Source organism: Malus domestica, chromosome 13 (genome assembly GCF_042453785.1).
Source record: "Malus domestica chromosome 13, GDT2T_hap1".
Classification (NCBI taxonomy): Eukaryota; Viridiplantae; Streptophyta; class Magnoliopsida; order Rosales; family Rosaceae; genus Malus; species Malus domestica.
The window spans coordinates 6,126,547-6,140,654 of NC_091673.1; the positions used below are offsets into that span (position 1 = coordinate 6,126,547).

General features: G+C 40.3%; 3 protein-coding genes across 11 annotated transcripts; 2 read left to right on the plus strand and 1 right to left on the minus strand.

The window, feature by feature from the left end:
• Positions 1–34: 34 nt before the first annotated feature.
• LOC103451960 (RNA-binding motif protein 25-like) lies at positions 35–7,948 on the minus strand. Of its 6 annotated transcripts, XM_070810413.1 has the most exons (10): positions 7,306–7,938; positions 6,829–6,911; positions 6,581–6,685; positions 5,764–6,008; positions 5,501–5,653; positions 4,907–5,321; positions 4,125–4,805; positions 3,420–4,018; positions 3,070–3,295; positions 35–2,729 (listed from the first exon to the last, which is right to left on the minus strand). In XM_070810413.1, the coding sequence occupies exons 4-10, from the start codon at positions 5,977–5,979 to the stop codon at positions 2,569–2,571; spliced, it is 2,451 nt and encodes an 816-aa protein (XP_070666514.1). In that variant the 5' UTR covers positions 5,980–6,008; positions 6,581–6,685; positions 6,829–6,911; positions 7,306–7,938; the 3' UTR covers positions 35–2,568. The 6 variants fall into 6 exon arrangements, with proteins under 6 accessions (XP_070666514.1, XP_070666513.1, XP_070666511.1 ...); XM_070810412.1 differs by lacking the exon at positions 6,581–6,685 and having other exon boundaries at positions 7,306–7,948; XM_070810410.1 differs by having other exon boundaries at positions 5,764–6,685; positions 7,306–7,907.
• Positions 344–2,468, plus strand: LOC103451959 (equilibrative nucleotide transporter 1). Its single transcript, XM_070810414.1, has 2 exons — positions 344–1,083; positions 1,582–2,468. The coding sequence occupies exons 1-2, from the start codon at positions 549–551 to the stop codon at positions 2,310–2,312; spliced, it is 1,266 nt and encodes a 421-aa protein (XP_070666515.1). The 5' UTR covers positions 344–548; the 3' UTR covers positions 2,313–2,468.
• Positions 7,949–8,731: 783 nt separating the features above from the next.
• Positions 8,732–13,987, plus strand: LOC103451964 (ubiquitin-like-specific protease 1D). 4 transcript variants are annotated; one of them, XR_011574495.1, is made up of 15 exons: positions 8,732–9,160; positions 9,431–9,488; positions 9,654–9,748; positions 9,838–10,103; positions 10,240–10,282; positions 10,509–10,594; positions 10,705–10,737; positions 10,848–10,943; positions 11,056–11,158; positions 11,564–11,661; positions 12,304–12,429; positions 12,523–12,637; positions 12,994–13,101; positions 13,220–13,597; positions 13,739–13,987. XR_011574495.1 is itself a non-coding variant. In XM_070810415.1 (14 exons), exons 1-14 carry the CDS (start codon positions 8,810–8,812, stop codon positions 13,361–13,363), a joined length of 1,722 nt encoding a protein of 573 aa, XP_070666516.1. In that variant the 5' UTR covers positions 8,732–8,809; the 3' UTR covers positions 13,364–13,682. The 4 variants fall into 4 exon arrangements, 2 of the variants coding, with proteins under 2 accessions (XP_070666516.1, XP_070666517.1); XR_011574496.1 differs by having other exon boundaries at positions 8,741–9,160; positions 10,512–10,594; XM_070810415.1 differs by lacking the exon at positions 13,739–13,987 and having other exon boundaries at positions 13,220–13,682.
• The last annotated feature ends 121 nt before the right edge of the window (positions 13,988–14,108 follow it).

The window sequence follows — 14,108 nt, forward strand, 5'->3', positions numbered from 1 at the left end:
ATTTTCACCACCAGAGCCAAGACATACCCACAACTTCGAGAGAGAATGACTTACGCGTGACACCTAATTGCCACTGCCACTGATATAGATTCACGTAGAAATTTACAAATCACGCACTAACGGTTGGCAACGAAACTCAAATTTTAGTGAAACGACACATAAGGTTTTACCTTATCAACCGAGCCAACCATCGTTTGCAAGAGACCAAATTCTTCACCTACAACACTATCTTAAAAAAGAAGTGTGCTTACAAGTTTACAACCCAAAACCTAGTTGCCTTAATAAAAAAAGCACATCCCTTCAAACTCCCACAAAAGAAGGAAGAAGCACATGACATTTGGTTACGTCTCAAATCTCAATTCAATAATTGGAGACTAAAACGACAACGTCTCATTCCGCCTTCACCTCCAACAGTCCTACCAAATCTCCATCGCCAAAAATATCTTCCCTGAATCCAAGAGCAAAACTCAAAGATCTGAGCTTTCTCAGCTGATCCAATCCCTCAACCCGAACCCGGAAACCCATTGCGAAACATCCACCAATTTCCGATGGGTTTCAATGCCAAAACCGCCGACGAAAATTCTGAGGCCAGCCTCCTGCTCCCCACCGTAACCGCCGCCGCACCTAATAAAATCCCAAAGGACTCCTTCCACTTGGCCTATATCATCTACTTCACACTGGGTCTCGGCTACCTCCTCCCATGGAACGCGTTCATCACAGCCGTCGATTACTTCGCCTACCTCTACCCAGATGCCAGCGTCGACCGTATATTCTCCGTCGTGTACATGGTGGTGGGCCTCTTCTGCCTCCTCCTGATAATCTTCTACTCCCACATGTCCGAAGCCTATGTCCGGATCAATGTGGGCCTGGGCCTCTTCGTCGTTTCGCTGCTAGTCGTTCCCCTCATGGATGTGTTTTACATCAAGGGTCGGGTCGGGTTGTACGACGGGTTTTACGTGACGGTTGCGGCGGTTGCACTTTCCGGCGTGGCGGATGCATTGGTCCAAGGCTCGCTCATTGGGGCGGCTAGTGAGTTGCCCGGAACTTATATACAAGCCATTGTGGCCGGGACTGCTGGTTCAGGTAAAACTCCCTGCTCTTTGGATTTTCCGGTCGACTTTGGATTTTCAATTTTTGGGTTTTCTCTTTGTTTGATTTTGGTTTCTGGGCATTGTTTCATTCTCTGAATTAAATTCTGATTTTAGTTAATCCCAGTTGACCTTCTTTGATTTTCTGAATCTCTGTGTAATCTGAATGGCCGTTTGGGAAACTCTTCTGGTCATAAGCGCTTCTGCTAGAAGTGCTTTTAATGGATACACATTGAAATTGTTATTGAAAGTTTAACTGCATTCTGGAAAAGCACTTGGAAGTCTGCAGAAAACCTTCTCCATGGAGGCCTGTTTTCCTACCAAATGTAGTTAGAAACGCTTTCGATTGTCATAAGCACTTTTAGGTCTCTATGGAAGTATCAAATGAAAATTTCATTGCTGAAGCATATTAATTTTTTCTGCTCTAGGTTACTGGTTATGAGTTCATCAGAGTTTCCCAATAGGTCTTTCCAAATTTTGGATGATTTTACAGGAGTCGTCGTTTCTGCTCTAAGGATCGTAACCAAGGCTGTATATCCACAAACTGCCGATGGCCTGAGGAAAAGTGCTAACCTTTACTTCGCCGTCGGGATAGTCATTATTGTCATATGCATTGTTTTCTACAATGTGGCACCAAGGATTCCGGTGATGAAGTATTATGCAGATTTGAAGGTTCAGGCTGTAAACGATGAGACAGAAGAGAAGGGTCCGCTGACCGTGACTGTTTTGAGATCAACTCTGTGGCACGTAGTCGATAGAGTCAAGTGGTATGGAATTAGCATCCTCCTCATCTATATCGTGACTTTGTCGATATTCCCGGGATACATTACCGAAGACGTGCATTCTCAGATTCTTAAGGATTGGTACCCAATCATCCTTATCGCCGGCTACAACGTGTTTGATCTCGTTGGCAAGTCTCTGACTTCTGTGTATCTCCCCAGAAGTTCCAAGGTTGCAATCGGCAGTACAGTTGTGCGATTGCTCTTCTTTCCTCTCTTCTACGGGTGCTTGCACGGCCCCAAATTCTTCCGAACAGAGATTCCAGTGACGATACTAACTTGCCTTTTGGGACTCACTAACGGCTACTTGACCAGTGTGTTGATGATTTTGGCTCCCAAAGTTGTCCAATTACAACATGCCGAGACTGCCGGGATCGTGATCGTGCTGTTCTTGGTTCTGGGGTTGGCTGCTGGCTCAGTTGTATCTTGGTTCTGGGTCATCTGATTGCTCAGCAAATTGCGTACATACTAAAAACTCTAAAACCTGCTATTGCCGAGATCCCACTGCTGGCTCAGTTGTTTTTCTGTATAGCTTTGTAATGCTACTGTTAATAATATTTTCTTAAACATGGATTATGAAATGTAAATGGTTGATTATCAATTTGTTCATCTTTATGTAAACCTGAATTTGAATCGGATACCATGCTAACTGCTAAAGATGTGATTTTCGCACTCCGTTTTCTCGGTAAACCAAAGGAAGATCAAGGAACAAAAACAAAGGGAGAAGCGTAGAATGGGAAAGCGGGAGTGTGAATCAAATCACACCCTCGGATTGAAAACAAAAATAATACGCACCGGTGCTTGGAGTTCTTAAAAGAGAATAACAGAGGTGTAATGGTTGGAAGGGTTCCCCGGTCATGCACTGCAAAATACAATGGCCTGAATGAAAGTGCCAGTATAAATATAAGTAAAATTTTGGAAAGAAACAGCAATAGGACATCTGATAGATTCCAAAGCTACAAACAACCCACAAGAGTGAGGAAACAAAACAGCGGGTGTTAATAGCTTATGGAGCAAAATGTATTGTGAAGCAACACAAACAGAAAGAATTTAGTTTAGCCTTGACGGCCATCTATGCTATCCATCCTAGGTAACGACGCTGGAGGCCAAAGGACGTATTATGCTAACAAGACTCGGGTCTACAGCAGCAAAAGTACAACTGACTAGAGAAAACTATTAAGTTCTTGTTCTTGAAGCCAGACCTGTCTCGACCTTCTTAATTTCAAAGATGAGCATCCTCCACATCTTGAGAACAAACATTTCGGCTTCTTCGTCTAAAATGGATTGAAGCAGCTGTAGCATGCGTTCTGCTCCAACATGTTCCTGAGTACTAGATACAATGTAATCTACCAGTGTGGTCTCTTCCTCTCCCAGGAATTCCGTAATCTTCTTCGAAATCCATGGTCTCATGCGTTCATGTAGTGCATGCTGTGAAAGCAGAACACATCAGACATTAGTACGAGCAGTTATTAGACTATTTGAATGAATGATCACCAGGAAGCAAATCTTGCAAGTTTAAACAAAATAATTTAAAATCATGGGCTGTGCTTACATGTTCATAAATAGCCCAATTTATTTCATAGGAGAATAATTCCTCCTTTGTCTTTGGAATCATATCGATCAGTTGTTTTGCATCCAAAAGCTTCTTATTATCCTTTGTCCTTGGTTTATTCATCGCATGGTCTCGATCCGTATCACGGTCAATAGTCTTCTCCCTGTGCTCATCTCTAGTCCGATTAGAGTCATCACCATTCTGGTCCCTATCCCGGTGGCTTGACCTATCATTAGAACGTCTACTTCTTTCCTTCTCTGTAACTGGCTTCTCTTCTTTAGAACTAGCATTTGATATTCGCTTTGCGAATTCAGCCGCTGCAGCCAAATTTGATGGAGCTGTCCCAGAAATTGGTTGGACAGCCTGTAGTTCTTCGGTTGAATAATCAATGGGAACCAGGGGCCTCATTTTTTTGTCCTTGTGTGCATCATCATCCTCCTCATTGAAAACAGAAGGAACAGCGGTACGTTTTCCAGAACCCAGTAGGCCAAAACCCAACTTCTTTGCTGGGGCACTGCCACTCTGCTGCGGTTCTGATGCAGAAACTGAAGTCATGGTTGACTCATCATCACTGTTACCATTTTGTAAAGTCCCATCACCTGTCGCATCAAAGTCAAACGACATGAACAAAAAGGAAAAGAAAAGGGAAAAGAGGGCAAAAGAAAACTACGATAAAAGCAATAAATAACTTCCCGAGTAATTTACCTATATGATTCTCATGACCAGAATCACCCCCATTATCCTGTTCAGTTGCCTTATCTTTCAGTTGCACACCGAATTCTTCAGCCAAAGCAGCTTTTTCGCTTCCATTTGCAACATGGCCAGATGAATCCCTCAATGCATCTCTCTCTTGCTGCAGCTGCTTTTCCTCTTCAGCCCTCCCTTTAGCATCAGCAATTTCTTCTTCCTCTTTCTGCCTGTCAGCTAAGTCTTCTTCTTTCTCCCGTAGTCTCCTCTTTCTCTTCTCCTCCAACACACTTCTCCTCCATTTTTTTCTGGAATCTTCATCCTCATCATCTTCTTCATAAATTATCTCTTTCCTCCGTTTGCGTTCCCTCTCTTTCTCCCTCTCCTTCTCATACTGCCTCTGTTTCTCTTTCTCCCTTTCCCTATACTCCCAATCTTTGAGACATTTTTCATACTGATGCTCAGCATCCTCCAGTTTTCTCCTTTGCTCCTTCTCCTTCCGTACCCGTTCTCGCTCTGTTTCTCTTTCGTATCTTTCAATCTCACGCTCCTTTTCCCGTTTCATATCTCGCTCATTGTCTCTGCTCCTCCGATCTTGCTTTCTGCTCCTATCATGTGAGCTTGTTTGAGGGCTCCCCTGCTCGCTTGTTGTTTTGTTGTCACTAGTTATCTCTTCATCAATTTTTTCTTCATAAGCATCTGAAAAGTTAAAGTACCAACTATAAGTGTAACAACAAACTGCCACTAATAAATGACTCTAAACAACTTCTTTGCTTATTGAGTACAAACATGAGACTTACCATTTCTCGTTATATCAACATCAGAGTCTCCATCCCTTGATTTAGCTGGCAGCGCTGAGTTTGAATTCCTAGTACCATCACCAGGGGCTGGTGTAGGTGGCGGAGGAGGGAGAGGTTTGTTTTTTATTCTCTCCTCTATCAAACTTGTAAGCTTCTCCATAGCCTCCCGGTCAGCTTCCTTGTCTTCGTCAGTCACAATACCAAAATTGGCAGGGTCATTTTCTTTGTTACTCGAATTACCATCTTCCTCCTTTGAGTCTTGTACAGAAGGATTTGAAGGTACAATCTTCTCAACGTCTAGTGCACTTCCATCACCTTTCTCAGCTGCTTCAGCTTCTTTGAGCTTCTTTGAGTTTTCAGTCTTCTTTTTAACAACCCTCTCCAGATACTCTCTTGTTGCTTGATTAACATTTAACTGTTTATGTTTACAACATCAAATATAAAGAGATAAATATAAGCAAAGTTGAACGCGCGGAGAAGTATATATGGCATGATTACTAAGGAAGGCCGTGAGATTTTCCATTGCACCATAATGACAATGACAAAAAAAACACAATTAAACTGACAAATTATCTAATTAGAATCACGACATACAACAAGGTCCTGCCCATCAATGCTCAAATTAGTGAGAAGACGCAATGCCCGAAGAACCCCTTCAGCAGATTCAAATTCGCAGAACCCAAAGCGCCTAGGAGTACCATCTGTGGGATCTTGAGCACGTTTCCAACTCTTGACAGGTCCACACAACTTCACAAAAGGTAAACCATTAGAAGTCAACTTATAAATTTGGGTAACATAACAAAACAGTGGGAAAATTGATAAAGAACAACAGAAATCGCAGTAATTTGACAGCACACCTGGAGGAGATATTTCATAAATTCATTGTCCACCGTTGGTGCTATCTTCCCAACATAAACAGTGGTTTGTGGTTTCTCAGCTGGAGTGACAATAGGAAGAATCGGCCTAACAACAGGAGGGATAATTGGGCGAACTCCAGGAATCCCAGGAACAGGGGCACGCTGAAGCAAACCAGTTGCTCCCGGTGGGCGTGGAGGAAACGGGGTCCGAATCATTGGATGATATGAAGGATAACGAGGAAGTCCTACAAAAACACAAATAAATATCTTGCAAATGTGTCAGAGAACGCTTATGAACTGGATCCAATGATAGATAGGTGACCCTCCCCAAGCTAAACAGATGTATGAAATACAGTATGACTCTAAATAATGACTTTTGTTACCACACATTAAAAGCATATTATAGATGGCAGCACAGGCATAGCAACTACCACCAGCTGAACAGATAACCTGAAGGAAACATTAAGAAGCAGCATCGTGTTCATAAACCATGAATGAATAAATTGTGCTTACCTTGCACATCCACTTAGACCAAAGTAGCCTTCTCAAGTAAAATAAAACCTCCAACATCTCATGCATATAGGGGTTGATGAGAATTAAACATACTTGATATACCGACAGTTTAATTCATCTCAAAAGGTTAGCAGTATGCAATGCAGCATGAGAACATTAGAAGATTAAAAACAAAATTTTAACAAACATGCACAAATAAACACATGATTAGATGTCTACATGTATTTATAAATAGATTGATTGATTGTCAGATGAATGGATGATGGACATATATATGTATCTATGGATAGAAAGACTTCAGTACCTTAGAACACAAGGGCAATGAGCACTCAGTTGCAAACATGGTCTGCTTCTGGCAATTCATAAACCCATGAAAGGGAAAGTATCCTTAAAATTACCAGAAAGCATCCTACTCAAATAAACACGACATAGTAATGTAACTTTAGCATGACAAACTGAACAGTAAAATTTTCCGAATTTTGGGAATATTCATTTATATTTTGAACTCCAGACCAACTTGAGCTTGAATAAAACTTCAAAATATGTGCATACCAAAAAAGGAGTTGTAGATGGGGGGTTCTCAAAGCAATATGAAGCAAGCCTTCCAACCTTTCTCACCGAATTCAATCAAGACACTGTACGAGAAAACATCCTGTCATCGATACCCTCAATCTAACACACTACACTAACTTTTCTGAACAAACTCCGAACTCTGCTTTAGCAAACTCTTCCCACTGTATTATACCATTAGTCTTAATTTGATTGCTATCCGTAGATTAAACAAAGTTATTTACTTTTCACTTTTTCGAGACAAAAACCAAAAGCTTGATGCACTCAAGCAATTCCGTGTGGCACATTAATCAACTGGACCTAAGTATTTCTTGAACAACACATACCAAAACAGCACCAAGCAATTGAAATACGAGAACCAACAATATATACAAATATTTGGAATTGAATTGAAATTGAATAGCAGAAAAAAAAACATACGAAATAACTAAGTGATTACAGAGAGAAGCAAAAACCCACCAGGTAAGGCGCCTTGGGGAGCACCAGTGGACATGGGTGCGTATCCATTAGGCATCGGTGCGTACGGTCTCATAGGCTGCATCTGGTAATGCATCATATTCTGCGGGGCCGATGACGGCGGGGGCACACCAGGAGCCATCGGAGCTCCGGAGCTCACACCAGGCGGCTGGACACCGGGGATTTGATAATTCGGATTGGGCACACCGGGGTTCGGTATTGGAGTGAACTGTGGAACCGGCCGGAAAGACGGCGCGACCGGCGGTAAGGCGCCGGAAACCTGTTGTGGCGCGAAGGAGATCGAAGGATGTGACGGTGGAGGCGGCAGAGATACTAGAGGCGGATTCGAATCAGGGTTTACGGTGATAGGTGTGGATGATAACGACGATGATTGTGATGGTGGTGGTGGTGGTGGTGGTGTGCTGGAGGCGGGTACGGGATCAGGTTGGTTAGATTGGGGATTAGGGTTACCGGATTGGGGATTGGACAGTGGGTTTGTGGCGGGAGAAGAAGGAGCGTCCGCCATGGCTAGAAAGAATTGAAATCTGCGGGTGAATTTTTGCTTTTTTTGTGCCCTAGGAGAGAGAAACAAGGAGAGGGAGAGCGACAGAGAGAACAAGGGAAGGGTTTATGTACGAATTACAATAGTTTGCGTTCGGGAAGAAGTAAAAAATTTGTTAGATTAGCAGTGTACGTGTCGCCCCTCTATTGGCCAACAAAACTCAAAAGAACATACAGGCCTTAATTCTTGGGAGTATTTTTGCTCAACACAAAAACTATGGTGTAATAATTAATCGTCTCATATGTGTCATTTCAAAATTATATTTTAGTGTGTATAGAACCTGTGATAATATATCACGTGTTATTATATTTTAAGTAGATTTTACAGATTTTACATTATTGCAACATGATATGACATAAAATTCACACTTTTTAGGTCCCCACTTGACTTTGTGTAGATGTTTTGACATCCAATTTATATATTTCATTAGGTTGATTGTGGATAACCGTTAACTAATGACGTTATAAGTATAGGTCACACATGTAAAACATTTGTGTATTTTCTATGGAATGACTACTACGTTCAAAAGGCACGCATAAGACTAAATGGTTGATCAGATAATTAGCCAAATAAAATGTGTAAATTGAACGATATCAAAAGGATTAAATCACAATCGTCTCAATGTTTAAACAATAAGATTTAATTTGGTTTACAATAATTCGATTTTTAGCTAAAGTCGAAAACAAAATGAAAGTTACTATTCGGTTTGATTAGCCCGGTCTACCTATATTCAAGTAATATTAGGGTAAATTTTATAAATTATATAACGTATTTGGTTTAAAAAATTGGTCTACCGAACATTATTTTTATTAGGTTTTTTATTTTGTCGTGACATAAGAAGCTGGTGAGTCAGTATAAAATCACAAATCGGTGAGAAGGGAGTGTGAGAGCTTCCAATTAGAGAGAGAGGGAGAGTCGACATTTTGGGGGTTTCGCATTCTCTGCATGGAGGAAGAGACGGGGAGGAAGAGGAGGATCGATGTCAGCAAGGTGCTGGATAGTCTCGACGACAGCGGCGATCCGCTTGAGAGGGTGGTTTTGCCGGAGTCAAAGCGGAAAGCTACGGCCGCGGAGGAGCAGCCGCCGAAGCAGTCCGGAATGGGGGGCGGTGATCAGCAGCGGGATTATTTATTCGAGGACATAGGCGATCGCGAGCTGGAGGAGAAGATTAAGCGGCAGAAGAGTAACATTGAGAAACTGAGCCGCAGCTTGCCGGACAAAGGCGAAAAGCTCCGGGTGGCTCTTATGCTGTTGGAGGACGAAAAGGAGCGGAGAAGATGCAGTCTGCTTGAAAAGGTGCGTTTTGCTTTTCTGTTCTGTTTGGTTTCTCACAAAATGGAGGCAAAATTGAATGCAAAGTTTTATTTTTTTTTTTTGGGGGGGGGGGGGGGGTTTAATACTTCATTTCTAGTTTTATATTGATGTGCTTCATACCCTTTTCAGTCTGGCTGGAATTGCTGGAAATCAGAATTCTGAATGTTTATGTAGAAGTACTTCTCAGAAAAGTGCTTATCAAAATTGATTCTGAGTCTTCTGACTGTAGTTGCTTTGGTTTTCATTGAATAGAACACCAGTAGGTGGGAGGAGCTCGCACAAGCCACGAGCTGTAAAAACAGAAACATGGGTAAGCCCTTTCTTTCATCGATACGTTGTGTTAACTAAAAGGTTACACATTAATTGAACCGAATTTGCTACGGATTGTTTGCATGGTTAAGTACTGTGGTGTTGCAAATATCATTTTATATGTTTTGCGGTACTCGCGTTTAAGAAACTTAAATGTGGCTTCTAGATGATTCTACTGGCTTCAAAAATGAGACTGCAGCACCTCTGGCAAAGCCAAAGTCTGAATTTGCTTGCCATTTTGAACAAAAGATGGAAGAAAAGGTAATGCGATCCACCATATTCTTCTTTATTGTTTGAATAAGTAGCTTTTAAAATTTAAATATAATTGCTTCAGTCTATTCTTAATGCAGTCTGATTCTAGGACAGCCAGTGAAACTCAAACAGAATCATCTCTTCTTCCATGCAACCGGCAGAGCATGAAAAGCAATGGAAAGTTATTGCAAAAAGGAGGACGGAAAGGTCGATCTTCATCAAGATACGTACCTCGTCAATGCTCTAGCAGTTTTAATCATAAACAAGAAAAATGTTCTCCTTCAAATGGTGGTCATAAAGGCGGGGCTTCTTTCCCTTGTTCACTTCGCCACGTTGCAGAAGACTTGTCTAGTTGTGGCAGAAAGTAACGATCTTTTCTTTTACCTCATTCGCTTTCAGTGTATTATCTTCTATTGAAATTCTAACTACACTAGATAGCCTTAATGGCTAATACCCCTTTTATTTAATAACTTGCATTTCTCTCTTTTCCTTCTTTCCAGCTGGAATGATGCTTCTCAAATAAATGGTTCAAGGCATCAAAAGGTACAATGTCTTGTGTTTCATTCTACATTTTATCTAGGCACCTTCTTTTTAACTGGAAATGTTGGAATTAGTGAGAAGTTGTCTTGGTGGGTGAAACTTTTGCTACAATTAGATATATTTTAGTGTGATCATTGCCTTATGGGCTTTGTGTTTTTGTCCTGCCACAGTTTATATATCCTGTCACCTTCTCCATTTAGTAATTAAATCCATAGTTTCATGATTATAGCAGGGTCAGACAGTTGTAGAAATTCTGGATGAGGAGGATGCTGAACCTGCGGACACAGCAGAGCAAGAAGAAGAACTTCCCGAGGGGTACCTATAATTTAAAAAACTGTTGCTATTTTTTTTTTACCGTGTTTCAGGCTTAGCCAAATTTGAGGTTGATATTAACAATAATCTGTTTACCTTGTCTCTTTTTCCAGCATTAGCAAGGTTAAGATCTACTACCCATCAAGGTACAAAATCCCTTTTTGGAGATGATGCAAAGAGACCCCTTTGAATTTTGAGGATATAGAGCACAACTGATAATCATGTGGTTTTTTTTTTTTTTTTTGGTCTTATTCAGAAATGATCCAAAATCTGTAGAAATCTGTTATGCGGACATTGGGTGCCTTGATCCTGAAGGCTACTTGACATCAACTATCATGAACTTCTACATTCGGTAAGCTGTTTTAGATGTATCTGTAAATGCAGATTTATAGGTCACAATAACAGACATACATTCCTATCTTTTCTCATATCATATATGTGATGTTGCAATATCTTTTGACTAGATATCTACAACAACAAACATCCCCAACAGACAGAGCGTTACACAACTTTCATTTCTTTAATACATTTTTTTATGAGAAACTCAAGGAGGATGTAGCATATAAGGTAAGTATTTATCTTGTTCTACTTTCAGTGCTTGCTGTTTCTGTTCCAAAAATTGGGTTAGTAAAATTGGTAATCCATTTGTTTTAGAAACTCAGAATCCATTTTTTATGTGCTTAATGATCGGCCAATATGGTCGAGACTTTCAAAGTCTTTAGAGACGAAGGAAACTACTCATACCATATAATTTCTTTTACACTTTTAGAAAGTGAGTGGAGACATCTGGCCTAGATCTTGACTCAAAAGCTCTTATTCACAAGAATAGACAGTTTTTCTTGTGTATGATAAAATACTAATCATATTCCTATGATGTATACATATATATGTACATACACACACATATCAGTATATCATGCAATGGCTATATCATGCTCATTTTTCCTAGCTTGTTTCCCTTGTACCATGTAGGGGGACGACAAGGATAAACATTTTGGCAAGTTTAGGAGATGGTGGAAGGGTGTTAATATATTTGAGAAGGCATATGTACTTATTCCTATAAATGAAGAGTAAGTCTTTTTGTTACTGCTAAGATTATGTACTTGTAGTTGTAAGATTGTTCATGGTAGAAAAATGTGGCAGATGACAATGGAAATACTTGCTAGAAAGCTCATAAGTGGAATAAACTGTTTACCATCTTGGTGCTTATTTGATATATTTTTTTTTAATTTTAATTTTTACTTGATCAAGTACTGAAAGATGAGATGCTCCTTAACAGAAGAAAAAGGATGAAATGTTGGAAGCCTTGTCTGGATTAATGCTCACGCGAATGTGGGTAGAAGTTATTGTACTTGCGTGTCTGGCATGGTTAGTTGACTTGACTGCCTTGCCAATGACTAATGACTTTTATATAGTTGCTACCATTGTAGTAAAAAGCAGTAAGCGGGATAAATCCTGTATCTAACTAAGATGAGGCTGGATCAATATGGTTGACTTTTGAACTCGGATGAATGGTATAAACACAAAATGCTCAAGAAAAAAAAAACTTATATAAATCATTTTCTCTCAGTGTTTTAGTATTCATCAATTTTCAAATGTTATGATAAACTATTGTGGTATGTTTTCTGTATCCTAGTTTCCAGCTTTTTTTTCTTTTTTTGTTACTTAAACTACCAAACATATGATTTCATTCTGGTGTTTGATGTATCCAGTAAACATTGGAGTCTAGTGATTATCTGCATCCCTGACAAGGAAGAAGAATCAGGACCCATTGTACTTCATTTAGATTCTTTATCCGGAGTCCATTCTCCTAGATCAGTTTTTCAAAATATTAAAAGGTGAGACAAAACATGCCCTTAATCTGTTTACGTCTTGCTAGGTTATTTCAATTAGTTAATGGTGATGGAATTGATGACTAATGTCCTAAGCAGCTATCTGAGAGCAGAATGGAATTATTTGGGTCCAGAAGTTGCCGTTTCAGATCTTCCTATTTCCGACAGTATATGGAAGCAACTTCCCCAAAAAATTGAAGAGAGAAAACTTGCGGTACATTTTGCTCTTAAATTGTTGAAGTTTAAATGTTAGAATGCCATTACTATCAAAAAAGAAAATTTGTTCCACATTTCCATTGGCATATGATTATTAGAATTACAAGTACAGTATATACTTAATTTTGAGATGTTGTGTGTTAAAATTGTATAAGATCATAAAGCTCTTGGACATTTCACTTAAAACTTCAAATTTCACTTAAAACTTCAAATTTCACTGTGGCTAGGAAGTTGGAAAGGTTGCTAACATCCAAAGAACACCCAGCTATCCCCAAAGTGCGGGGCATGTTGGGCTTGAATGACTAGCCTGCCTTGGTTGGTCTGAAGCTTACCACTTTTTGTATTTCCCACCAGGTCCCCCAACAGCGAAATGAATATGATTGTGGTCTATTTGTCCTTTTCTTCATGGAGCGCTTCATCGAAGAGGCCCCTGAAAGGCTGAAAATGAAAGATTTGTCAATGGTATTGTGTTTCATCTGTTCTCAACCTTTCCGTCCTTAAAGAGAAAATAGAATGATCTCAAACATGTTTCTTCTGTTCTTAACTTTTCCGTCTTCGATTAATTATTTTGAACTCCCAGTTTGGCAGGCGGTGGTTCAAACCTGAAGCAGCTTCAAGTTTGAGAAAGAAAATCCGGAAGGAACTCAGGCAAGAATTTCGAGATGCATATTTTGTTAACCTCTCAAAAGAATCTGCTCCAGCGGTTGGTGCTTCTGAAGAATGAACCGGCATATGGGATACTGACTGAATCCGGTGCACAGATGTAGCAACTAACTCAGCATTGAATCAGGTCTTTCATCCATGTACAGCTCAGAGAGGGTGTAAATGATCTTTTGAGTTTAGCATTGTATAGCGTGGGAAAATCGGTTAAAATGCCATTTTTTCGAGAGCTAAGAAGATACCAGATTGGCCAGGACAAGGCGTGCATCATAGTCGTCTGCAGTACTGACCATTTCTGGTGAGTTAGCATGGTGCTTCAACTGTATAGTACGGAACAAAGATAGTGCTGATAGATTTCTTAATGCAATGCTCACCATTTTACACCTTATGCTTTTAAGAGATGCTTTTTCCTAAAGTGATTTCCTGCCATTTTCTTTAGGAGTGCTGAAGCAACGTGGTCGATTCATACCCACTTGTAGCATTTCACGCATGAGTAATAATTTTCACGTTCTTTCTTTCGGGAAGGGAGGATTAGAAAAATCTTATTGATTGCAGCTGTTTCCAAACCTCCGGGAAAAGCATGAAAAGAAAACTTATGATACGGTCCCTCTGTCACTTCAAAAGTGAAAGGAGCGATCTTGTAATTCTTGGTCTATGAAGTACATTGTTAGCTTCTCTGTTTGATTTTCCCATTGAGGCCAAACCTCCGCGGTGTGCACAAACATCTTTACTTCCAAACGGATTAGGATTCTCTTCCCTCTTCTTTCCATCCCCTTCCATTCTCACCTCTCACATTCTCTATTTTGTCT

Bases quoted from the DNA above. Each gene is read 5' to 3' on its own strand.
- LOC103451959 (XM_070810414.1), top strand. From the start codon at position 549: ATGGGTTTCAATGCCAAAACCGCCGACGAAAATTCTGAGGCCAGCCTC. The intron at 1,084-1,581 runs GTAAAACTCCCT...ATGATTTTACAG, and splicing joins GGCCGGGACTGCTGGTTCAG to GAGTCGTCGTTTCTGCTCTA.
- LOC103451960 (XM_070810408.1), bottom strand. From the start codon at position 7,828: ATGGCGGACGCTCCTTCTTCTCCCGCCACAAACCCACTGTCCAATCCC. The intron at 4,019-4,124 runs GTAAATTACTCG...TTGATGCGACAG, and splicing joins TGGTCATGAGAATCATATAG to GTGATGGGACTTTACAAAAT. The intron at 2,730-3,069 runs GTCTGGCTTCAA...TGTATTTTGCAG, and splicing joins AATTAAGAAGGTCGAGACAG to TGCATGACCGGGGAACCCTT.
- LOC103451964 (XM_070810415.1), top strand. From the start codon at position 8,810: ATGGAGGAAGAGACGGGGAGGAAGAGGAGGATCGATGTCAGCAAGGTG. The intron at 9,489-9,653 runs GTAAGCCCTTTC...TGTGGCTTCTAG, and splicing joins CTGTAAAAACAGAAACATGG to ATGATTCTACTGGCTTCAAA. The intron at 11,159-11,563 runs GTAAGTATTTAT...TGTACCATGTAG, and splicing joins AGGAGGATGTAGCATATAAG to GGGGACGACAAGGATAAACA.